The sequence below is a fragment of the Aquarana catesbeiana genome, linkage group LG10, assembly GCF_042186555.1.
Source record: "Aquarana catesbeiana isolate 2022-GZ linkage group LG10, ASM4218655v1, whole genome shotgun sequence".
Lineage (NCBI taxonomy): Eukaryota > Metazoa > Chordata > Amphibia > Anura > Ranidae > Aquarana > Aquarana catesbeiana.
The window spans coordinates 82,407,325-82,434,002 of NC_133333.1; the positions used below are offsets into that span (position 1 = coordinate 82,407,325).

At 43.4% G+C, this 26,678-nt stretch overlaps 1 protein-coding gene across 10 annotated transcripts in view; it reads right to left on the bottom strand.

Annotated features, from left to right (window-relative positions):
* The window catches only part of FLT3LG (fms related receptor tyrosine kinase 3 ligand), a 711,034-nt gene that overhangs the window by 258,326 nt on the left and 426,030 nt on the right, over positions 1-26,678 (bottom strand). For all 10 annotated transcript variants that reach the window (XR_012236338.1, XR_012236339.1, XM_073602344.1 and 7 more), the window contains one exon: positions 2,497-2,550. Coding sequence is in view for 8 of the 10 variants with exons in the window: in XM_073602344.1 (XP_073458445.1) it covers positions 2,497-2,550 (54 nt within the window). In the remaining 2 variants the exon portion in view is untranslated. The remainder of the gene's footprint in view (positions 1-2,496; positions 2,551-26,678) is intronic.

A 26,678-nucleotide genomic window follows, 5' to 3' on the forward strand; every position in this document is an offset into this window, starting at 1 on the left:
CCGCATGAGGGTGCACATATTTGGCAACAGTCCTTCCCCTGCAGTTGCTATATATGGCCTCAGACACTCTGCTAGAGTGGGAGAGCTAGAGTATGGGTCAGATGTCAGACAGTTTGTGGACAAGGATTTCTATGTAGACGATTGCTTGAAATCACTATCCACAAATGAAGCCGCAATCAGTCTCCTCAAAAGAACTCAGGCAATGCTTGCATGTTCCAACTTAAGACTCCACAAGATTGCTTCCAACAGTAGAGGAGTTTTAGAAGCTTTTCCTGTCCAAGATCATTCTAACGAGTTAAAGAACTTAGATCTAGGCACAGACTCACTTGCCATGCAACGCAGTCTTGGTTTACTTTGGGACTTAAGATCTGACATGTTTACTTTCCAAGTAAACACAGAAGAAAAACCCTTTACCCATAGAGGTGTCCTGTCTACCATAAACAGCCTGTATGATCCCTTAGGCTTTGCAGCAGCTGTCACCATCCAGGGTAAAGCACTACTGAGAGACTTAACCTGTGAGTCGCTAGATTGACACCACCCTCTCCCCATTGACAGAAAGAATCTATGGCTAGTGTGGAAGGACTCACTAACAGCTCTATCCAACCTTAAAATTCCACGACCATATGCTCCTCTGTCATCTGCTGACGTTCAGATGCAAAGACTTTGTGTGTTTTCGGATGCTTCTGTTAAAGCAATTGCTGCTGTAGCTTATCTGAAAACCATAGACACTAAAGGACAATGTCACATAGGATTTGTAATGGGGAAAGCAAAACTTGCACCACTTCCCAAACACACCATACCCAGGCTGGAACTTTGTGCTGCAGTATTAGCCACAGAGCTAGCTGAACTCATTGCAATCAGAGGCCCAGTGAAACTCATTCGCTCTGACAGAGGGTCTAACTTTGTAGGAGCAGTAAAAGATCTTCAAATTCCTTCCAACTTGAGCATTCTCAGTGTACAAAGATACTTGAGTAAGCAAAACTGCACGTGGATCTTCAACCCACCTCACCCTTCTCACATGGGAGGTGTTTGGGAGAGGATGATAGGCATAGCCCGCAGAATTCTTGACTCTATCTTCCTACAAGTAGGAACTGCAAGGCTTACTCACAAATGTTTAGTGACATTTATGACAGAGGTTACAGGTATCATTAACGCCAGACCTTTGACATCCATTTCAAATGACTCTGAAGATCCAGTAGTCCTTACACCTGTAATGTTACTCTCGCAAAAGACTTGTCTTGCCGGTGCTCCAGCTGGAGAGTTTTATGAGAAGGACCTTTACAAACATCAATGGAGACAAGTACAAACCCTTGCCAATACCTTTTCGAACCGGTGGAGGGAACAATATATATCTACTCTACAAGTAAGGAGAAAGTGGCACACCGAAAAGCCTAATCTTAAACCTGGTGATGTTGTGTTCATGAAAGATTGCCAGGCACTAAGGAATATGTGGCCATTAGGTTTGATCACCAAAGTACTGCCAAGCAAGGATAATCATGTCCGTAAGGTCGAGGTCAAGATCTTTCAACAGAATGAGGTTAAAGTATTCTGTTGCTCTCTACGGAGGACTCTGTTAGTGACATCACTTGATGTCAGGCGGGGAGTGTTCTGTCCACCAGATGTCTTGCTGATTATTTGTACCTTATTTGTACCTGTGTTAAATTTACATGCAAAATGTGTAATTTACTTAAGACAATCATATGTGGTGTGCTGGCTCCATCTAGTGTTCCTTTTTTGGTATTGCTGCAGTTCTGTAGAAAAAAATAAACCTCAATAGTGGGATTTTAAAGGCAATTGAAAAAAAAACTTTGAAAGAAATCTCTACGAAAGAATGAATAAAACATTGAATTTATTTGTACATATATATTGTATATATATTGTATATATATTATTATCTATTTTTAACTATGTACAAATAAATTCAATGTTTTATTCATTCTTTCTTAAAGATTTCTTTCAAAGTTTTTTTTCAATTGCCTTTAAAATCCCACTATTGAGGTTTATTTTTTTCTACATATTTCAGGGATGATGGCAATTTTTTTGCATCAATTTTTGGGAGTTTCTTTTTTCTTGCTGCAGTTCTGTTTAATTGTTTATTGTATGTATAATTAAGGAAGTTGTCAGCAAGCAGGGAATTCTGGGTAGAATCTTCACAGGAAGTGAAACAGTCACCATTCTTTGAGAAGACATTCAGGAAACAACACATGTATTTCTCAATCTATTGTCATCACCCCTTAGAGAACTTAAAAAGTAAGTTTTTATTATCTCATCTTGTACTGTATATCGTTGTTTATGCAATGTATGCTGTATTGTATGCAATATTATACTTATTGAGGTCTATTTCTGTTATTTTGTAGTTTCACCTGGCTTGTTCTAATAAAACTGAGATCAAAGAAATATAGTATCTGAAGTTATTAGGATAAGAAGGTTTAACTATCTGTCCCAGAGACAGAACAAGGGTCACTTAAGAGTTAAGGTCTTGCTGCAAAGACTTACCGGTTCTAGGTTAGACACCACTGGTACTTCATAATCATTAAACAAGTTTCGTGTCTGTAAAAAAAAAAATATATAATACTTACACCATTCTGATATACTATAAGTTTGTTGATCAGTCCTTGCATACACAAATTAATTCATGTTTATACATTCTTATTTTATATTCTCATTTCTGCTTCAAGATACGTAAAGTGGTTCTAAATTCTTAAGGTTATGGCACTTTAATGCATTCTCTGCATTAAAGAAAAAAAAACTTCCGATGCCTGTTCCCACACCTTTTTTTTATCCAAGAAAAAGATTTTATTGAAAACCAAGTACATACAGTCCAAGAAGTCCACAAGTACATAATACATAATAGCATAAACAGGCGTAGCGTCAGAAATAGAATCACATCTATACAATAATGTAGTACAGTTCCCACTGTTAAAGATTATAAAAAGAAATGAAATTACTGCATCTGCATCTTTCAACGTTCCAACCCTCCGTCTGTAACCAACCGGAGCTCTAAGCTCCATTCAAGTCTGATACAGGGTACCTAGTGCCTTCAGCCATTATTAAGGCGCAATAATCTATCCATGACCAGGTCCTCCGGGGCAAGCCCAGGAGTGTTTAGCCATGGTTCCCAGAGTTTTTCAAATTTCCTTGAACATCCCCTATGCTGGTATATAATCTTTTCCATTCTCAATATATTACCTAGTGCAGTAATCCATTCCTTGACTGACTGAGGGGGGCGTTTCAGATTTCCAATGTACCATGATTAGCTTACGGGCCACAAAGAGGGCTCTAGATAGGGCTTCTCTGACATGGGGTTCCCAGTCCAGTTCATCTGACACATTCAGAATGCAGTGTCTAGGGTCCAGCGGGATTGAGACCCCATACACCGCGCCCAACGTATCCACCACTCCCCTCCAGTACACATGCAGTCTGGGGCACCTCCACAACATATGTATTAAATCTCCATGATCCCTCTTACATCTAGTACAAGTTGGAGTAGAAAGCAATCCCATATTGTGTAGTCTATGAGGTGTATAATACGTTCTCAAAAGTGTATATAGTTGCGTTAGTCTTTGCGTTACATTCAGAGAGCATATGGAAACTGACTGCAAGACCTCCTCCCATTGATCCTCATCTAAAGGTCCAACATCCAGCTCCCATTTTCCTTTCACTGCCAAAGGGTGTTTTAGAAGGTATTTGTGAAGTAAAATGCCATAGCTCTGGGAAATGAATCCTTTAGAGGTCTCCGCCCCTTTAAGCAAATCTACCAACGGGTTTGAGTTAGTGTGCCAGTCAGCGGTTTTTGACTGTGCGTCAAATGCATGCCTAAGTTGCATATAATAAAACAGCATGGAGGTCGGAAGTCCGTATAGGTCCCTCAAATTATCAAAGGAACGCAATGTTCCCTCACTTATAATTTGCTTTAAGTAAAGAATGCCAAATCTCTTCCACCTCTCCGCATGTTGTAATTTAGCAAGTTCTGGATAGGATTCATTTCCCCATATAGGACTATATTCACAAATACCTGTCACCTCCTGAATATATTTAGTTTTATTCCATATTTTTTGTATGAGGGCATAAGTGGGAAAACACTTCTGAGGTTTGCTAAAAGCTGAGGCCTCTAAAGCCGTGGGGACTGATTTACCCCCTAACGTATGTAGTAATATATACTCTGAAGCGCCAGGGATCCTGACCGTAGACTCCCCCTCCATGGCCATGGTACCTATCAAATGTGTCAGGAAAGGGTCCATCCGCTGGTAAGATATATTGTTTGGCATGCAGTACTGGGGTCCACCAGCAGGTGTCTCCTGGCAGTGTTGAACTGTCAGGAGAATATTTCCCTGCTGGTGTCATTTCATCTTTTGGTCGCAGTACTGATGTCCACCAGCGGATGGATCCTGGCAGTATGGAGCAGACAACACTCCCTGCGCTCAGGTGTGACTTGAAGCCAATTATAGTCAGCCCTATAAATACCCGGCAAGCCCTCACATGCTCGCCTTGGTATCTTTCTCCCTGTGCCTTGACCTTGCTGCCTGTATCCTGATTGTGAACCTGTTCTGTCCCGCTCTGCTCTGCTCTGATCCGATCCGATCCCTATCCCAGGCCCATCCTGTTCTTGTCCCTCCTGATTCCCTTGGATCCCTACCCTGCAGCTTTACCATCCATCCTCTCCCCTTCCTGCTGGTTTCCCGTCCTTACCCATCTGCTGACCTCCTGTGTATGACCCTGGCTTGGCTAACGTTTATGTTTCTGGTTTATCCCTTGTTCCTGCTTACCTGCTGTGTATGACCCTGGCCTGGCTGACATCTGTGATTCCGGTATTGCCCCTTGCTGTATATACTATTGTTTGCTGTGGGTTTGTTGTGTTGGTTTTGCACTGTTTGTATTTTCTGAGTTATCACTTATTTTTAATAAATATTATTTATTCATTTACATGCGTTTGGGTTATCTCTGTGCAGTCCACATAGTCTGGTCTACTAATCTCCTGACAAAATGTTGCATTTGCGATGATAGGTAATAAAGCCATGGGTTCGGTAATGCAAGGCCACCTTCATCTTTAGGGCGTTGTAAATTTTCTAGTTTTATCCTAGGTGGGCGGTTCTTCCATATTAATTCACGAAAAATGGCATTAACTATCCTGAATATCTTGAGTGGAATGACTACCGGTGAATTGTGTAGTATGTATAGCAGTTGAGGCATTAGCATCATTTTAATTAGATTCACCTTGCCCGCAACCGACATACACAGAGCATTCCAGGTTTTGACTCGTAAACGAAATCGAGCTAACAGTGGGGAAATGTTCAGCTGACTGTATTCCCTAATCTTGGGAGAGACCTGTATCCCCAGGTATCTAACTGTTCCCACACCTTAACATTTACCTGATTCCTGTATCGATCCAGCGATGTGCTGAGCTGCAGCTCTTCTCCCTTCTCTCCCTGCTCTTACAGGCTGCACTGATAGCAGTGGGAGCCATTGGCTTCTTCTGCTGTCAGTCAAACTCCTAAAGGAGGAACCATAGCCATTCCACGCTGTGTGTTTATGGATGCACACAGCCTGGCTCGGGAGTGCCCACAAATGTGCCCCCATAGCAAGCAGCTTGCTATTCGGAGCACTCAGAAAAAAGGACGAGTGGAGAGGGCCACAGAAGAGGAAGAATGGGGCTGCTCTGTGCAAAAACCCTGAACATTTACAATCACTTTAATTAATTTACTTAATTTATTGCCCAGCTGGGAAACACATTTTCTTCTACAAGACTTCTTCCCTGCTCAGTGTATAGATGGTGCTATGTAGAACAACACCTTCAGAATAAATGACACATTCCCATGCCTGGATATTTCCTCATATGGTTTTGATCAATCTTTTTTTATACTGTTACTTTAAAGTGGAACTAAACTATTTCAATCAGCATTAACAATTATTCATCCTTGTGCTACTAGCCTTAGTAAAAAGACAGGAAGATATAGTTCTTGTTTTAATTTTTCTTTTTTTTTTACATTTCTTTTTGCTTGCTTGATTGCTTCCAGATTTCTGGCCTGGCCAAAATGCTTTTTGCCCGCATGCGTGAGACAAGGGCAAATGGATTCCACTAAATAAATGCAACATGAATCATCTTGCTTTACTCAAGATGGCCATGGCAGCTAGAAATGCTAAGGGGTGTGGGGGGGTGTTTTTTCAAGGTGATTTCTCAACAAAATAAAGCATTAAGACATGGATGATGGGTGAGTTTGCTTTGAATATCAAAAATGAATTAAATAGCCTTTCAGTTTGTGGTGCTCAGATACAGTTAAAGCGGTAGTAAACTTGTTTTTCCGAAAAAAAAAAAGAAAGTGTGTCCATGAAGGGTAATGTTATAATGTGCTAGTATGCACTTAACTGTAAAGAGGATCCCTCCAGCGCAGCGCTATCATTACTGACAGGGCTCCCATCTTCACCCGGTCTTTCTTCGAGGTTCACACACCTGGCTGTTTGAATGGCAGGCTGCGATGACATGACTCCCATGTATATGCACGGTAGTTCATATTATATGCACGATTGTTCATACAGTCACGGCACAACATTCTGAATGGAGGGTACACTTGAATGTGCCTTCCATTCAGAGCGTAGTGCGCATGCATCTGTGATGTCACTGGCTGCTACAAATGTGAATATCTCCTAAATGGTGCACACTGTACCTACAGGTAAGCTTATAATAATAAGTTCTTCTTTAACATGCAGCCAACTCATCACATTCATTCTTCAGCTGCAAACATAAACCTAACTTTTTGATTTCTTTGTAATCATGACATTGGACCTGATTTACTAAAGTGTATGCATGTATGATGAAGCATTGATGCTGTGTGAATGAGCAAACACTTTGCTTATAAATAGGGATGGGCCGAACACCCCCCCCCCGTTTGGTTCGCACCAGAACATGCGAACAGGCAAAAAATTAGTTTGAACACGCAAACACTGTTAAAGTCTATGGAGCACGAACATGAAAGATCAAAAGTGCTAATTTTAAAGGCTTATATGCATGGTATTGTCTTAAAAAAAGTGTTTGTGGACCTGGGGCCTGCCCCAGGGGACATGTATCAATGCAAAAAAAAGTTTTAAAAATGGCCGTTTTTTCGGGAGCAGTGATTTTAATAATGCTTAAAGTGAAACAATAAAAGTGTAATATTCCTTTAAATTTCGTACCTGGGGTGTGTCTATAGTATGCCTGTAAAGTGGCGCATGTTTCCCGTGTTTAGAACAGTCTGACAGCAAAATGACATTTCTAAAGGAAAAAAAGTCATTTAAAACTACTTGCGGCTATAATGAATCGGGGGAGCACAGGAGAGCTCTGAACCAAAATTAAAAAAAAAAAAAATGCGTGGGGGTCCCCCCAAATTCCATACCAGGTCCTTCAGGTCTGGTATGGATATTAAGGGGAACCCTGTGCCAAAATAAAAAAAATGGCGTGGGGTCCCCCCAAAAATCCATACCAGACCCTTATCCGAGCACGCAACCTGGCAGGCCGCAGGAAAAGAGGGGGGACGAGAGAGCGCCCCCCTGGACCGTACCAGGCAACATGCCCTCAACATTGGGAGGGTGCTTTGGGGTAGCCCCCCAAAGCACCTTGTCCCCATGTTGATGGGGAGAAGAGAAGGGCCTCACACCCACAACCCTTGTCTGGTGGTTGTGGGGGTCTGCGGGCGGGTGGCTTATTGGAATCTGGAAGCCCCTTTAACAAGGGGACCCCTAGATCCCACCCCCCCTTGTGTGAATTGGTAATAGGGTACAAATGTACCCCTACCATTTCACAAAAAAAGTGTCAAAAATGTTAAAAAAAGACAAGAGGGTTTTTTACAATTCCTTTATTAATGTCTTCTTCTTTCCCTGCTTCTTCTTCCATCTTCTTCTGGTCTTCCTTCGGTGTTTTTTCTTCCTCCATCTTGTTCTTCCCCGGCTTCTTCCTCTATCTTCCTCCGCTTCTTCCTCCGGTCTTCTTGTCCGGCATCTTCTTCTCCACCTCCCAGTGACCCCGCCCCCCTCTGACACATGTGAACTTCCCTATAGCTTTCCTTGTGTTGTCAGACGGGGCGGGGTCACCTATTTATGTAAAAGGGTGACCCCGCCCCCCTCTGACAACCAGGGAAAGCCATAGGGAGGTCCACGTGCATCAGAGGGGGGTGACCCCGCCCCCTTCTAACAACATGGGGAAAGTCATAGGGAAGTCCCCGTGCGTCAGAAGGGGGAGGGGTCACCGGGTGGCCCTGCCCTCCATTATATAAGAGCTGTCACCTGAACAGAAATGTCACAGAGTGGGAAAATCCCATTGAGGTGATCGGAGGACGAAGCGGAGAAGAAGAGGCCGGACGAGAAGACCGGAGGAAGAAGCGGAGGAAGAACAAGATGGAGGAAGAAGAAGAACACCGAAGAAAGACCAGAAGAGGATGGGAGAAGAAGCAGGGAAAGAAGAGGACATTAATAAAGGAATTGTAAAAAAAAATTATTGTCTTTTTTTTAACATTTTCGACACTTTTTTTCTGACATGGTAGGGGTACATTTGTACCCCATTACTAATTCACACGGAGGGGGCGGGATCTGGGGGTCCCCTTGTTAAAGGGGGCTTCCAGATTCCGATAAGCCCCCCACCTGCAGACCCCCACAACCACCGGGCAAGAGTTTTGGGGATGAGGCCCTTCTCCCCATCAACATGGGGACAAGGTGCTTTGGGGGGGCTACTCCAAAGCACCCTCCAAATGTTGAGGGCATGTGGCCTGGTGCGGTTCAGGAGGGGAGGGTGCTCTCTCGTCCCCCCTCTTTTCCTGCGGCCTGCCAGGTTGCATGCTCGGATAAGGGTCTGGTATAGATTTTTGGGGGGACCCCCACGCAATTTTTTTAAATTTTATTTTGGTTCGGGGTTCCCCTGTGGGGGAATCCCATGCCGTTTTTATCAATTAACTTTTATGTGTATTGCCGGAACCGATAATTCATTATAGCCACGAGTAGTTTTAAATTACTTTTTTCCTTTAGAAATGTAATTTTGCTGTCAGACTGTTCTAAACACGAAAAACATGCGCCACTTTACAGGCATACTATAGACACCCCCAGGTACGAAATTTAAAGGAATATTACACTTTTTTTGTTTCACATTAAGCATTATTAAAATCACTGCTCCCGAAAAAACTTTTCGGCGAACAGCCAATGTTCGAATCGAACTCATGTTCGACCCGAACATAAAGCCCATCCCAACTTATAAAGTGTATAATTTGTTCATGTGAGCGCCAACATTCATGCCAAGGCTAAAGTGAACATGTGGAATTTATTAACAAGTGTGCTTAGCTATGGAATGTGCACTCTAGCATGTGCTCCAGCTAAGCCTTAAAACAGAGAGGAGAAAAGGGCGCTCTGGTGGAGGTGGATAGCTGGTCAGAGGGATGATAGTGATGAGATGGCACTTCTGGCAACACTTTGGTTAGAGGAGAAGCATCTCTGAAGATATAAAAAAAGAAAAGAAAGGCGCCTCTAAATGCAGTATGCAAAATTTAAAAAAGTGCACAAAGGTTTAAAAGCACTTACAAGATCGTTGAGTGTTAAAAGACATGATAAAATCAGGAGTCCTCATCTATGGCATGTGTCCATCCTCAGCATGGTGGTAGAGAGCAGTGTAGAGACAAACTGCAGCTGTTCTCATACGTGTTGGAGAGAGGAGGCAGCAGGGAAGCCTGTATTCACTGCGGGTCACACGAGGCTGATGGTGTCAGTGAAGAGAAGGGGGCGGTAATGCATTTCGGAACATGTGCGGCTCCTTCGTCAGACCACATGCTCCGAAACGCGTTACCGCCCCCTTCTCTCCACTGACACCATCAGCCTCGTGTGTCCCGCAGTGAATACAGGTTTCCATGCTGCCTCCTCTCTCCAACACATATGAGAACGCTTTACAGCTGCTGGACGGCTCTACACTGCTCTCTACCACCATGCTGAGGATGGACACATGCCATAGATGAGGACTCCTGAGTTTACCATGTCTTTTAACACTCAACAATCTTGTAAGTGCTTTTAACCCTTTGTGCACTTTATTAAATTTTGCATACTGCATTTAGAGGCGCCTTTCTTTTCCTTTTCCAGCTAAGCCTTGGGGTGCCATTTTTATCTACAGCCTAGTTAGTACATCGTGATGATCATACTGTATAGAAATAAAACCAGTTTGATGGTGACGGGGTGAGGCTGGCTATGGAGCCATGCAGACGCTGATGAGCTGAGCTCCGAGCAGACCAGGTAAGACCTGCTACACCTGATAATCGTCAGAGGGTTGCAGAGAGGAATCAAACTATAGCCAGAATGGAGGAGATCTAAGGCTGGTACTAGCATCCCCAAACAGCAAGACTTGCAGGGCTTCTTTTTTACGGCTTCGCCGGCTGCCCCGGTTATGGCACCACGAAAGGGAACACAAAAAAAACAAGTGGTACCTCCGCCTGAAAGACCAAATACCACAGAGCATCCAGAGTGGAGATCTTTATCACCTACTTCCGAACATGCATGGTGGTTTGTTGCCTCACAAGCTGCAGGGGTTGAGCTACAGAGTGAGTTGGAGCCTACAATGTCAGCATATGAGATCCAATCCATGCTTAAAGCTCTGCCAACAAAAGCAGACATGAACTCTTGGGCTTCTGAAATCAAAGAGGCTCTTAAGGTGCAGGTAGACACAATCAAACAGCAGGTGGCTGGTATATCATCCACAATGAATATGTATCTAGTGCCTCAGTACAACTTATAATGCATTTGGCTATAATAGAGAAGACCCAGGTACATCATCAAGATATGACTGCAATCCGACTGAAAATGAAGAACGAAGAAAAACGCTCTAGAAGGAATAACATAAAAGTGCACGGTATTTCTGAAGCGGTTGCAGGTCTGGATTTATATGCAACAGTTACTGCAACAAAATAATGGAGAGACCCACAGAAAATACCATCAAACTGGACAGGGTGCACAGGGTGGCTGGACCTAGAAATCCTCCTGCTAATCGACCCCGTGATGTGCTGTGCAGAGTACAATACTATTGCATAAGAGAGGATATCCTAAGAACAACTTGGTGAATGGGATGGGTAGAATGGGATGGAGCAAAGGTTACCATCCTGCCCGATATATCCAAAATCACACTTGCTATGCAAAGAATAGCGAAGCCCCTTCTTCACCATATAAAGACCCATGGGGAGACCTACTTTTGGGGTCACCCATTTGATATTCGAGTAAGAAAGGAAGGCAAATTTTTTTCAATGATCGAATTTGGATCAGCTGCCAGCTCTGTTTACATTCCTTGGCGCTGGAGCTATTGAAGTGCCCAACTGGTTGGCCCCTTTTGAGGAGATTGACATTCGCTTATCTACTGTAAGAGAGGACAGCCACAGAGATGAAGACCTGGTGGACCTAAGTATGTGAAGTCTTTTTATTACATTAGAGACTATTTTTGTGTTTATTTTCTTTTGGAGCAATGGATTGTACCATATGGGAATATGAATATCTCCCAAAGATTATATTAATCAGACTTCCTGGTATATGCATACATCTATTATTGGACTGACCACCTATGCAAGGCTTTCTTTAAATGTGTATAAAATGTGTAGCCCCGTTATGGGGGGGTCATACGAAGTTGCCCTCTCCACACAGGCTATGATGCAAAACTGCAGGTGACCAAATGAGCCAGGCTCCCTTGCATTCGGCTGGGCAGCGGCTTGCCGATCACCGCTGCCCAGCTGAATGCAAGGGAGCCTTATGGACTGAATCTACTACAAATGCTTGCCTATACCTACTCAAATATGAGTCTAATTTACTACTATTAAACTTGACTTTGCAACTAACATACTGTACTCAGAGTGACGCCGCTCTCTCTCTCCTTCCTATAGGGTACCAGGGGAGGACAACCGTTGTTGTAGTTTATTTGTTGGGGAGATTATGGGATGAGTGTTCAGGGATGATATAATGCATACCTTAGATGTCAGGAGTGATAGTTTGTGGTGCCATCACTCCTGAAACACTCTGAACCAATTTGACCGGATGGAGCGGCGTGTGTGTAGGAGTGAGGAGAAATGCGTGTGTGTCCCCTCTCGTCCACCTCATGCCTGCTCTGCTCACCTCAACTGATGTCTGTCGACAGCTGTCCACAGAGAGCCTGACTGATAAGCTGACTGATAAGCACTAAGTCTCGGCCAGGGAGGCTTTCTAACACATCGTGTGCCTTTTTCCTCTTTCACTTTCAGTTTGGTTGACTGACTAACTGGCTGATCAGCTGGGCTGTGGAGAGAGAGCTATTCCTACAGACGCTGACACTGATACCTGCATGGTTGTGTTGTGAGTAGATGAGGCAGGGATGACAACAAGCCGACAGCAGGGATTGAGAGGAGTGATTTGAGCCACAAGTCGCCTGCATTACTTGGAAACAGCTGATGGAGGGAGAAGGAGGGGAAGGCAGTGACCTTAACACAGAGATCTGTGCTTTGAGAGAGCTACATGGTGGGTTGGAGCCTAAATGATAGAGGCTGTGTATACCGGGAAGTTTAAGATCAAGACTGGACCCATACAGGCTGGACTGAAGAAGTGGTAGCGGCCTGAATGTGCACAGATAATAAAGCTAGCTTGTGGATTGTTATATATGCATATTATAGATGCCCTAAAACACCCCCTCTATGCTGATTTAATATTTCCCCTTTATGCTGACCTAAATTTATACATTTTTGATTTTGATTTTGGACTAAAATTAAAATAAAAAGGGTTAATTTTTCATAGCCCCTTAGCAATTTACTGCGACTTTGGTTTGTCTAGAAATCACAGATATCAACTTATTGAGGCTCTTTCCCCATTTGTGGTTGACCCGCTGCAGGACAATAGTTAGAAGATGCAACACCTACGCTCCTCAAAGGAGAAAACTGCACAACAGATGGCAGCAGCAGCTAAATTGGAGCAATATGCCCATGCCCCTGCTCAGACGCCACCAAAGAAGGGAGCTCAGACTAAAGCACAACAAGGGGCTATGACAGATAGAAAAAGCCAGGGCCAATCAGTGGCTGTAGTGCCACTGGCTACGACAACAAAAGCACTGAGTAATAAAAACCCAGAACTAATGGAGCAAGTTGAAGAAGTAACAAACGATCCATGCCTACCACTAGAGAAAGAGGCAACATTAAAGGATGTATTTGTGGTAGTGAGTGCTTGTCAGGGATCACTAAAAGAACTCTGTGACCAAATGAAAGGGGTAAAGGAAGATCTGATATTGGTCAGACAGGACCTACAAAAAAACAGCGGAAAGAACAACAGCTCTGGAGGGGAGGACAAGCCAATTAGAAGATGATATACTTCCATTAATGAAAGAGGTGAAAAATATGAAAGAACAGATGGCTAGATATACATCGAATGGACGAGCTGGAAAACAGAAACCGAAGGGACAATGTGAGGATGGTGGGCCTACCGGAAAAGAGCGAGGGCCCTAACCCCATAGAGTTCCTGGAAAAATGGCTTGTGGAACTTTTTGGAAGAGAGTCATTCTCAACAATGTTCACTATTGAAAGGGCACATAGAGTCCCGTTTAGGGCCCCGCCAGCAGGTGGGTATCCCAAGCCACTCCTGATGAATTTCCTCAATTATAAAGATAAAGTGACATTGCTGCAGAAAGCAAGGGAGGTGGGAAATATTTTCTTTAATGGCAGCAGGATATCATTATACCCTGACTTTTCGCCAGAACTTCAGAGACGCAGAGCAGAGTTCATACAGATCAAGCGTACCTTACAGAAATTCAAGCTCTCTTATGCCCTTCTCTACCCAGCTAGGCTACGTGTAACAGCTCTGGGGGGCAATCAGTTTTTTGACTCCCCAACTGGTGTGGAGAAGTGGTTGGAAGAGAATAAGGAGAAACTGTAGCTAAATTAAGGAAGGAGGGAATTGGAGAAAGGGTCCGGTTGTATTGTTTGAAAAGCTTACCCTTTTTTTTTTTCTGTTTTTTTGTTTTTTTCTTGTTTTTTTGTCTCTCTCTTTTTCTTTCTTTGAAGAAATGGGTGGAGGGGGGGTTAGATACACACGGATGAGGTATGTAGAATGATGGATGGAAGTGTAAATGAGGGACAGATGGTGTGGGAAATGGTCACTATAAGGACCCCTAGGGTTAACCTAGATAGGTGGTGGGGGGAGGGGGGCTGGGGGATGGGAGGGAGGAGGGAAAGGTTGGTGAGGGGAGAGGGGAGGTAAGATAGGTAATGATAGACTATTGGCACGGGGGAAGTGTGGATTAAATGAGAGTCAAAATGCTAAGGGTATGTCACCAATTAATTTTCTGGGAAAGTATGATCGCTTTTGCAAGATAATTCATAAAGTAATAATTTGTGGCACAGGAAAACAATGGTTGAAACTCACATGCACTACTTTGGAAGGTGAATTTACTTGAATTAGAAGCACTGCTTAAAATTATAAAAGGTAATGCAAATGAGTTGTGTGCACAGGGATATTATCACAAAATATTTGATAGTAACGTAGAGATTAGATATGAACTCAACATAAACTTATTTTGGAATAGGAACACACAACAGTTTTATATATATTCCTCACCTCTATATGCAAGCTAAAACACTCAATATAGGATCCTGGAACGTTAGAGGTTTGGGGACACCGGCTAAAAAAGCAGCAGTATTCTCCATGCTGGAGAAATATGGAGTTGAGTTGGTCTGCCTGCAGGAAACACACCTAACTAAACATACAACCCAGCAACTGCGGAATAGGAAATACCGACTTCAGTTTCACTCGGTATATTCTTCTTACTGTAGGGGGGTAAGTGTTATGGTGAAATCTGGGGTGGCCTTTTCCTGCAGTCAGACCAGCATAGACGAGAATGGCCGATATATTTTTTTATATTGCTCAATTGGAAATAGAAAGTATGTATTGGCAAATATCTATATTCCTCCGCCATTTAAAATTGATGTTATGATCAGATTAAATGAATTTTTGTTAGATAAAGAAGAAATACTGGTTATAGTAGTAGGGGATTTCAATGAGATCCTAGATAAAAAGTTGGATAGATTCCCCATACGGATAAACCCGGAGCCCACGGGGAGGGGCAATTGAGTCAACTTTTGGATGAAGTGGGGTTGATGGATATTTGGAGGGTGCGGAACCCGGGAGCCCAACAATATTCCTGCTATTCAACTTCATATTCCACGCTTTCCAGGATAGATATGGCACTGGGTAATGATAGAGCACTCCAGATTACAGAGAAGGTTGTATATATGCTAAGAGGAATATCAGATCACTCTCCAATAGTCCTTACATTGAAATTAGGGGGGAAAAAGTCTCAAAGGGAGTGGAAAATAAACCCATATTGGTTTGAACTAATTAAAAAAACGGATGGAGTTCTTCCTCAATTGAGAGAATTTATAGTATGTAATGAAGATACAGCAACGGCCGGGATTCTGTGGGATACTCTGAAGGCATATCTTAGAGGGGTTCTGATTCAGCAGGCAGCTAAATTTAATAAGAAGGCTAAGATATGGGAAGAAAACATTAGAAGAGAGGTAATAGAGGCAGAGAACAACTATGTAATGGATCCATCATCTGAAAGGGAAAAAATATGGTTGGATAAACAACAAGACTATAAGATTACGATTATGCGGAAGGTTGAGACCAGACGACTCTTCCTTCGGCAGTCTTCCTTCGCAGAGGGTGAAAGTGTGGGAAAGATGTTGGCGCAGTTGGTGAAGTCCAACTCCCCACCTTCCTCTATCTCTGCTATCCGGTCCCCAGGAGGAAAGATTTTATCTGACACTACAAAAATATTGCAGATATTTAGGGATTATTATAAAAATCTTTATTCAGCCCAAAAGGTGTGGGTAGAGGGCGTAATGGAAGACTTCCTAGGCAACTTGGAAAGCCCAACCATTACGCAAGAGGAAAGAGAAGAGTTAGAATCCCCAATAACTTTAGTAGAACTTCAACATGCAGTAACAAGTATGGCTAATCAGAAATCCCCTGGTCCAGATGGTCTTCCGACTGAGGCCTATAAATATAATTGAGAAATATTACTCCCGGAGCTCCTAAAAGCATTGGGGGGAGCACCCAGGGAGGGAAGACTTCCCGTTTCAATGCTAGAAGCAACCATTGTACTTATACAAAAAGAAGGGAAAGACCCCCTGGATGTAGCGGCATATAGACCAATTTCTCTTTTATGCTCAGATGCTAAAATCCTAGCCAAGGTGCTGGCAACTAGGTTGAACAGATTCATTTAAAAACTGATCCACCCAGATCAGACGGGTTTTATAGCTAATAGATCTACAAGCATGAATATCAGAAGGACATTCTTGAATATACAGACTCCAACGGAGAATGTAGGTTCAAGAGTCATGCTGTCACTTGATGGGACAAAAGCTTTTGATAGCGTGGAGTGGGGATACATCTGGAGGGTTTTGGGGAAATTTGGATTTGGCCCTTCCTTTATTGGGTGGATTAAGATGTTGTACCATAGACCCAGTGCTAGGCTTAGAATTAATAACGAACTCTCGGATAAGATTGAGCTTGAGAGGGGGACGAGACAGGGGTGCCCCTTGTAGCCCCTGCTCTTCGCCCTGGCAATGGAACCTCTTGCCATTTCAATAAGATCAAGCGCTGAAATAACTGGGTTTCGGAGAAAGACGGGAGATGGGAAAATCACGCTATACGCAGACGATATCCTTCTTTATCTGGGAGATATGGGGCAATCATTGACAAAAGCGATAAGCTTAGTCGAGAAATTTGGAAGCTTCTCAGGGTTAGAGATAAACTGGGAGAAAACTGAACTCCTACCACTAGATTCCACTACTGAGTTAATAATACCAGGAATACCTCAGTTGGTAGTAGTGGATACATTGAAATATTTGGGGATAGCTGTGACGAAAAACCCTAATCAATTTATTTGTAAAAACCTTATACCACTGCTGGCCAAATTCAAACAAAAAAATAGGCATCTGGAAAAGATTTCCATTATCAGTGGCAGGCAGATGCAGCCTTATAAAGATGATCTGGATGCCCCAATTATGAGCGTTACTATCTGTCGTCACAGCTGCAGCACCTAATGGGATGTGACGTTCCCGGTGGAGGTACCCCCAATGGGAGAATCGTGCCGACTGAAGCTTCACATAATACAATCATTGAAGCACTAGAGGCGGATTCCTTTGGCTATAGGTCTCCAACAATAAAAATAACTAAAATATGGAAAACTGTTAAAAAACAGATGGGATATAATGGGCTAACTGAATACACTCCCCTTTGGAATAACTACAATCTGCGGGAAACCCTCTCGATAGGAAAAGTAAGAGAATGGGAAATACATGGCATCAAAAGACTGAGACAACTATACCTGGAAAATACTTTTTAAAAATTCTCAGATTTGAGACGAGAGTTCAATATATCGCAACGCTCATTTTATTCCTACGTACAGTTGAGGCATGCCCTTGAAGTCCAATTTAGAAAACAGACAGCAGTATGGAATGAAATGCCCCTCTTTCAGAGTATACTCCAGGTAGGCTCCACTAAGGGACTTATATCTGAACTCTATGGACAGATAAGCAAAGAAGTTAATGCTGAGGGGAAACTCTGCAAAGAGAAAAAAAGATAGGAAGAGGATATAGGGAGAATAACACAGGAACAGTGGAAAAGAATCCTAGAAATGGGCTCAAGGGTATCGGTCTCACCCCCTCAGAAGATATCCCACCTGATGTTGTTAATAGGGCTTATTATACTCCTAAAAGGCTGTTCAAGTTTGGTAGATGATCAGACAATAAATGCCCCAGATGTCAGGGAACCGGCGATCTTATACACATGGTATGGAGGTGCCCCAAACTGTATCGGTACTGGGAGGAAGTGCTTAAAATCATAAGTGATATATTTAAAATAACAATGAAAATGGATGCTGTGGTATGCATATTGGGGTACAGGAAGGAGTGGGGGGAGAGGAATAGTACCACAATTGCAATAGTGAGGTGTTTGTTCCAAGCCAGAAAAATTATCGCAACCAGATGGCAATCTAGAACAACCCCTACTGTGAGAGATTGGATTCGGGAAGTGAATGAGACTATATGTAAAGAAAGAGCAGTGTATACAAAGAGAGGCAACCTTAAGGAATTTGATGCGATGTGGAGGAGATGGTTGGAAAAAATGGGTTCCCCCCTATAGAGTGATAAATGAATGGGAGGGGTAGGAAAGAGGGGAGGGATTAAGGGACAACGCTTGGTTTGTAACACTGAAAATAGGTGAAGTGAGTGGGATGGAGGAGGTCTTTTGATCACTTTGGTTTCTACTACTCATCTTATTGTCATTTAATATAATGCGCCTTCACTTCTTGATGAGGTACTTATCCATTTTATTATGTAAGAGAACGTTTTGTGTATTCACTTTTTAACTAATTTGTTAACCCTTGGAGGAAGCAAAGGGGAAGGGAAAGAAAAATTGAATAAAGATTAAATTGGGGGGAGGGATAAAAAGGGAAAAGAAAGGAATAAAGCTACTATGATGTGACATGTGATGGGATAAAAATGAACTTTAATGGTGAATTAAGTATCCCATCCCAAAAGTACTTGCTGAAGTAGCTTAAAAAAAAGAAAAAGAAAAAAAAACAAAAAAAAAACAAATGCTTGCCTATACTTACTCAAATATGAGTCTAATTTACTACTATTAAACTTGACTTTGCAACTAACATACTGCACTCAGAGTGACACCGCTCTCTCTCTCCTTCCTATAGGGTACCAGGGGTGGACATCCGTTGTTGTAGTTTATTTGTTGGGGAGATTATGGGATGAGTGTTCAGGGATGATATAATGCATACCTTAGATGTCAGGAGTGATAGTTTGTGGTGCCATCGCTCCTGAAACACTCTGAAATTTGCCTCCCCACCCCCCTGGATCTAGATATCTGTGGAGCAATTTATTTTTTATATAATTACCACCCATTAGATATAATACATATTATGGACCACGGTCTATATATTTAAAGTGGTTGTAAACCCTTTACAACCACTTTTTGCTACAGGTAAGTCTATAATAAGGCTTACCTGTAGCTACTCTGGATATCTCCTAAACCTGCACGATTTAGGAGATATCCCCTTGTATCAGCATGTGCCGACATCATCGGCACATGTGCACTAAAGCAATGGCACGTCCGTTACCGGCGGCTCCCGCGCGCATGCGCGGGAGTGATGTCATAGCGGCCCTGGTTAATCACAGTGCCGGAGCCCGCAATACCCGGAAGTAACTCCAGGAGCGATGTCGCCGGATCGGTGTATGAGGACCGCTGCGGGGGTTTCGATCTAAGGTAAGTAATTCATAATGAGCTAGTATGCTATGCATACTAGCTATTATGCCTTTGTCTTGCAGGGTTTTTTTTTTAACTGGGTTTACAACCACTTTAAGAGAAGGATATGAGTGGAAATACCACAGGTGCAGCAGATCTCGGTGATACTTAGATCTGTCAACCTGTTATTATTAATAATTATGCTAAGCTTAAAGCCACCCGGACCTCATCTTGCTCCCAATTTGGGGATTGACTTGAGCTTTGGCAGGCTGACGTCAGTATGTCAGGATGTATAGAGATACCGAATGGACGCCATCTGGATGCTAAACTAGAAGTATGCAATATCAAGATAGGTAAATGGGGGATATATGGTTAAGATATCGGCGATTATAGAAGTGTACATGCATGCCGAACTATTTCCGTATTTATGTATAATTCTTTTTTTTATCTTTTTATTTTATCAGAACAAGGTGGGGACTCCAATAAATTTGCATTTGGCTGGTAGTGTCGGTGTGGCCAGACACCTCCCCCTAGATAGCATATACCAGTGGGCCCCTGGTGAGACATTATTGTTTTGGTGCTTGACAACTCTATGTTTTTTTTTTTTCTTTTACCTCTCTCCTCTCTCTTTTTACTCCTCTCTCTCTCTTTCTCCAGTACTGCTGAACTAAATCTATGGTTACATTTGTCGCAATTAATGTAAAGGGATTGAAAGTCCCAGAGAAGCGAGCGCAAGCCTAAGGGAATGTTGGCGGATGAGGGCAGACATTGTGTTCCTTCAAGAAACGCATTTTACCCATACCAAGTGTCCCTCACTAAAAACATAGGGTACACAATCCCTTATCATAGCTGCTCGGATAATCCTAAATCCTGATATCTCTTTATATGTGGTAAGATCGGAGATCAGGCTGTAACACTAGCTAGCGTATACTTACCTAATACATCCCAGATTACCTTCCTGGAGTTGTGTGAGGCGGACCTTACCCACTTTGCTATAGGGAGAATCATGGGTGAAGATTTTAATATAGAAATTGATCCCTTAATAGATTCATCTCGTGGCGCAACTCATTTATCAAATCGGTATTTAAGGAAAATAAACAATGCCTGCATGAGGCTCAACTCATGGATATATGGCATCTCCAACACCATAATGCATGAGACTATACGTATTATTCTCCCATACATCGAACCTATTCTAGGATCGATTATTTCTTTATTTCCCATGCACTTGTGGAAGATGTGGTGGAGCGTACCATAGAACCAATAATTTGGTCAGATCATGCCCCTATTACCTTGTCTCTCTCCACTTCTACACAACCCCTCAAAATAAAAGGTGGCATCTAAATTAAAGTATCTTAAAGGAGGCAGTGTCAAGGACACAACTCTAATAGGGCGTACACACGGTCGGACTTTGTTCGGACATTCCGACAACAAAATCCTAGGATTTTTTCCGACGGATGTTGGCTCAAACTTGTTTTGCCTACACACGGTCGCACAAAGTTGTCGGAATTTCCGATCGACAACCACGCGGTCACGTACACCACGTACGACAAGACTAGAAAAGGCCGGTTCAGAACCAAGCGCGGCACCCTTTGGGCTCCTTTTGCTAATCTCGTGTTAGTAAAAGTTTGGTGAGAGACGATTTGCGCTTTTTCAGACTCGTGGCTTTCAGATCGTTTTCTGCCGTTCAGTTTGTGCTTGTGGGTTTGTATCTGCTCTTCAGTGCATGCAAGCAAGTTCTGCGTGACTTTAAGGAGTCATTGTATTCTTGTTCGTTCGTTACTGGTTTTCAGGTCGCTCTTCACAGGCCTTGCTGTTCTTCAGTGCGTTCTGTTACTTCGTTCTGAGCAGCCGACCGTTTTCTAGCCATGTTTCGTATGCGTACTCCTCGTAGAGTTCGTGCTGTGCGGGGGCTTGGTGTTGGGGTCCTGACCTTGACACAAGTCCAGTCCATGAACAGGGTGGGGAGGAGTTCATGGACCAAGAATTGGTTGCTTCAGCGTGACCAGTTCTGTCATATGCATTTGCTCTGTGAGATCCGTGAGAATAATCCTGATGATTTCAGGAACTTTCTCAGTATGACGGACCCCGTGTTTCACCGTCTGTTGGCTTCGCTGACCCCCTATATCAGCAGGCAGGATACCTGCATGAGGCAAACCATCACTGCGGAGCAGAGGTTGGTCGCTACCTTGCGGTATTTGGCCACAGGGAGAAGTCTGCAGGACTTGAAGTTCTTGACAGGCATCTCCCCCCAGGCTCTGGGGATCATTATCCCAGAGACCTGTTCTGCCATCATCCAGGTCCTGCAGAAGGAATATATGAAGGTAAGATTTTTATCCTTTTATATCCCATTTTATTGTATTGAATGTTTGATAATATATTGTATTTCTTTCCTCATTCCCTAATTACCATGATTGTAATATGCTGTGAATGTCCCCTTTGTCCTCATGCATGCTGGATTTTTATGTAATTATTATTTTATGTCCTTCATACATATTTGCCCTTCAATAACCTCTCCAGCATGGTGTCTCCTGCCCTATATTCACCTCATGTAGTCACTTAACAATGTATTTTATCAGCTCTATAGTAGTGCTTTACCCCAAACACCCCCTAAAATGTTTGGAAATGTTATTTTTGATTTAAATTCAGGCAGAGTGCCAGAGGCTTTTTTTTTGTGGTGTCCCCAAATTTTTTGTAACCCTCCCTCCCCCAACTGCTAAGTCAGCTGATCCCAATTCTCTATCCTCAATCATCTATCTGCTGACTTTGCCAAACCCATACACACTATACCCACCTCTTTACTGGTGAGATTTATGGATGAATTCCCCAAAGCATGTAGTGCAAGGGCCTGCCTGTATACTTTCCAATGGTACTGTTTAAAGTTCTTGTATCCTATTATTATCTTGATAGGTAATAGCAGAATGTTCAAATGTGCTCAAATGTGTACAGTGTGTATTTATATCTTTGTATTATGACACTTCTTACCTGTCCAGTGGTCTGCCAATAGTGTAACTAAGGAGGGTCTGTTCCAAGTAATACCCATTATTTAGGCATTCATCTCTCAATGAAGTGAAGAGGGTTACCTGTCCAAAAGTTCCCCCCCCCTATAATGTTAGAAATGGCCCATGAGGGGGGAGGGGGAATATGATAGGTGTACCTTATACTTTGTTGTTGTTAAATTCCCCTTAATAAATGCTATCTGGAGGTTGCCCCATAATGTTTGTGTCTAATCTGCTTGCCATGTTTCTGTGAAAAAATAGTAATGTTTATTGTTTTTTCCTCAACAGTTTCCTTCCACGCCACAGGAATGGCAGACTGTGGCCTCCCACTTTGCCCAGCGGTGGGACTTTCCTAACTGCGGAGGGGCAATTGATGGGAAACACGTCCACATCGTCCCACCACCCAACTCGGGGTTGTACTATTATAATTACAAGGGGTTTAATAGTATAGTGATGTTGGCGGTGGTGTCGGCTAATTACGAGTTCTTGTATGTGGACGTGGGGAAGAATGGCCGCATGTCCGATGGTGGAGTGATCGCCCAGACGGAGTTCTACAGGCATCTCCAGAATGGCAGCTTGGACTTGCCACCTCCAGAGGACAATGTTGAAGGTCTCCCATTTGTGTTCGTTGCTGATAAAGCATTTGCGCTGGGGGACCACCTGATGCGGCCATTCCCGATGAGGACCCTCACCCCGGAACAGAGGGTTTTTAATTACCGGCTGGCCAGAGCCCGAAGAGTGGTGGAGAACACATTTGGAATCCTGGCCAGCCGGTTCCGATTATTTCTGACACCCATCCATATGGCGGAGTATAAACTGAACCACATAATACTTGCCTGCTGTGTTCTCCATAATTTTTTAAGAAAACATTCAGCCAACTATGCTGGCTCAGTTGGGCCTGAGGCCGGAATCCCAAATCCATCAACACTGACGGCGCTTGAAAGTGGCCGTCCTGGCTTGCCCTCCCTGAGTGCCCGTGATGTCCGGTTACGCTACCTAGAGTTCTTTGCGGGTAGGGGGGCTATCAATATGCCAGACAATCTGTGAAACCTTTTTCAAATAAAAAACAACCAAAAGAAATTCTTTGTGGACATTTACTGCTTGTGTTTGTTTTAGCTGACCCTGACAGAAATGTGTTGAGTGCAGAAAATGTCGTGATTGGGTAACCTTATAAAAAACAGTGTTGGCTGGTACTTCCTAAATGCAAAAACACATTTCACTACAAGTGCACTTGCAACTGCACTGAACCTGCACTTGTAGTGCAAAGTGTATTTGCCCTTAGGAAATAACCCCCATTTTTGCATAAAACAGCAATTACATCACCCCAAAAGTGTTGTAGTGTTGACACAATAATCCACACATTCTTGAGTAAGCCACTTTTTTATACCTGCACAATCACATGTGCATTTACGAAAGGTTTTTAAAACAAACCAACATGTTTGTTGTATAACAATTTTTGCAGTAGCATTATCAAAACTCGAAATATCCATTTCAGATAAAACAGGCCTGTGTAAAACCAACAAGAAAGCCAAAAAACTTGAACTTACAAAGTTCACATATGGTAAAACCTGAAGGCTATATCAGACATCAGTATTTAGGAACTGGGTTTGATATAGCGTTCAGATGGGGGGAACTCACCCCTGGAAAAGCCAAATTTGGAAGATGCACACCAATTTACGAATGTCAACATGTGCTATCTGCCATCAGTGGGGATCAAGGGACGTGTTTTGGGGGAGCAAGCCCTTCCTCAACGCGACTTTATAATTGAGGAAGGGGTTGCACCCCCAAAACGCGTCCATTGATCTCCCGTGATGGCAGATAGCACATGTTGGCACACTGTGTGCATCCTCCAAATCTGGCTTTTCTAAACATTGAAAAAATTTTTGCAAGATTGGACCACAAGAAAACAGGTGATTTTGTGGGGTTTAAATTCGCCCCAAAACATCAATGATGTTATTATTTTTTTTAATAACATCACTGATTTGTTGCTGTATGTTGTGCAATTCGAGATTACACCCCATGATCTCCCCAATCAGTATCTGGGCACTTTCAGATGTGAAACGTTCTGGATCCACAACATCACGATCACCTAAAAAGAGATAAAGAACAAAAAAAAGGTCTCAAAAATATGCCACCATCCATCTCTTTTACCTGAGCCTGTGGTCGCAGACACTCACCTGTTGTGGTGCCAATCTCCACCACGTCTTCTTCTTCCTCCTGCTCAGCATCTTGTGTTTGCGGTATTTCCCCTTCTTCCAGAGGTGGGGGGTCTCTGTTCTCCTGGGATGAGGGGTGTCCTCCGAGTCTTTTCTCCCCTATGTAAAACAAAAATGGTATACTTAGCACACAGATATTTGATGGCAGAACTAGAACTAGGAAACATTGCTTGGAAGTGGGGTACAATTGTCTATTTTAGCCGAGTTCCAAGATGTATATTTTTTATTGGCCTTTGTCAAGCTGCAATACTTTACCTGTTTGGTACAAGCTTTACAGATGTAGCCCCCCCTATAGTATACACTGGAGCACCTGTGTGCCCCCCTAATAAAAATGGTGTTCTGGGGTCCCACACTAGTGCTCCAGTGTCCAGATGTGAAAACAGCTGCTCAGTGTCCTCTCCTTACACACAATCTAGTTGGCATTTCATTCTAGTAACAAACCCATCTACACAAACAAATATTTGGCATCCAAGTAGGCCCAAAAAAAAATGTAGGAAAATGCATATGGCCTAAACAATGGTGTTCTAGAGGCCGAAAGAAAAATGTTTGATACGAACGAATAATGGGCCCATGAACATTAAAGTTGCCCTTTTAAACGTTACAATTAATAAAAGCATATGGAGCAGAACGAACGTAATAAAGACAGAAAGAATAGGAACACAGCACAACTACTTACTTTTTTGCAGCACTCTCCGGATCTTTCGGTACTGCTCTGGCTCTCTCAACTTCAGGTCCGACCACCGCTTCCTGAGCGGATCTTTCGATCTTCGTACCCCGAAATTCCTCTCAAGACTCCTGACCACTTTCGCCATGATCTTTGCCTTTCTGATGTTGGGGTTGGGGTAAGGCCCATATTTTCCGTCATAGTCAGACTTCCTCATGATGTCGACCATCTCCAACATCTCCCCAAACGACATATTTGTGGCCTTAAAACGTCTCCTTCTGGATCGGGACGTGCCTGGATCCGGCCTTTCCTCCTCCTCGTTGCTAGAATTAGCATGCACCTGCTGTAACTCCGCCATCATGCTCTTCACCCACTGCGCCGAACGAAAAGGGGCGGGGAATAGACTAGAAAGAACGTCAGGGGCGGGCGGAGTTACACGCATGCGCAGTGTGTATAAAGCGTAACACGCGTGCGTATTACGTACGATCTGTGAGCGGAGGAAGGAGCATTGGACGCGCCGATCGTAAGAACGAAGGTAAGAGACAAACTTGTGCCTATACTGCTTCTAGATTGAGGCCTATATTGTAACAAGATTAGGAGAGTTTTGACTGACATTAGGCTTTGTCTTGTGTTGTGTCTTGCAGTGAACATGGATATCTTAATGAAAGACAATGACTTCATGTCAGTATTCGTAGAGATGCTAAGTGAGCTACCCTGTCTGTGGGAGATTACCCACCCCCATTTCAAGAACCAAACAAAGAGGAAGGCAGCACTGGAGCAATTGTGTGAAATTGTGAAGCAGGTGATCCCCACGGCAGACATCACTTATTTAAAGATTTTCATTGGTGGCCTGAGGAGCACATATCTGAGGGAGCGCAAGAAAGTCCTGGATTCACAGAGATCCGGAGCAGCAGATGACATCTATGTCCCCAGGATGTTGTACTACGACAGGCTGCACTTTCTGGCAGGCCAGACTGAACCCAGGCCATCCCTCTCAAGTCTTCCTTCCACGCTTCCTTCCCCCCGGCTGAGGCTTCTGACGCCCAACCTGGGCCTTCCAGGCCACATGTGGAGGAGCCCAGATTAAGCCAGGTATAGCATTCCTCTAAATATTTCTGCTTGTCCAATCAATGATGTTAACTAGATGTTAGTTGGGAGTACTAATTTAGGATTGTGATTGATGATGCAAAACATTACAACTATGTCCCTTTTTCATACACAGGGAAATCTCAGCCAGGAGGTGGCCGGGCCAAGCCGGCTGGCTGATATCAAGGTCCCTCCACCCACCCTGAAAACAGAAAGTGGCAGTAGGAGGAGTACCCTAGAGGAGGCTGCTATAGCATTCTTTTGGAGGGCTACAGAGGTCCTGGGAGCACCCCACACCATGCAGGAGAACATTGCTGCCTTCATAGCCTATAAAATGCAGAGGATGGAGGAGGGCCAAAAAGTCTTGTGTGAGGCCCTCATATCGGAGGCTCTGGAGAAAGGTATGAGGGGCCAAATTACACCTCACACACATCTTTGGGATGGTCCTCCTCTTCCTCC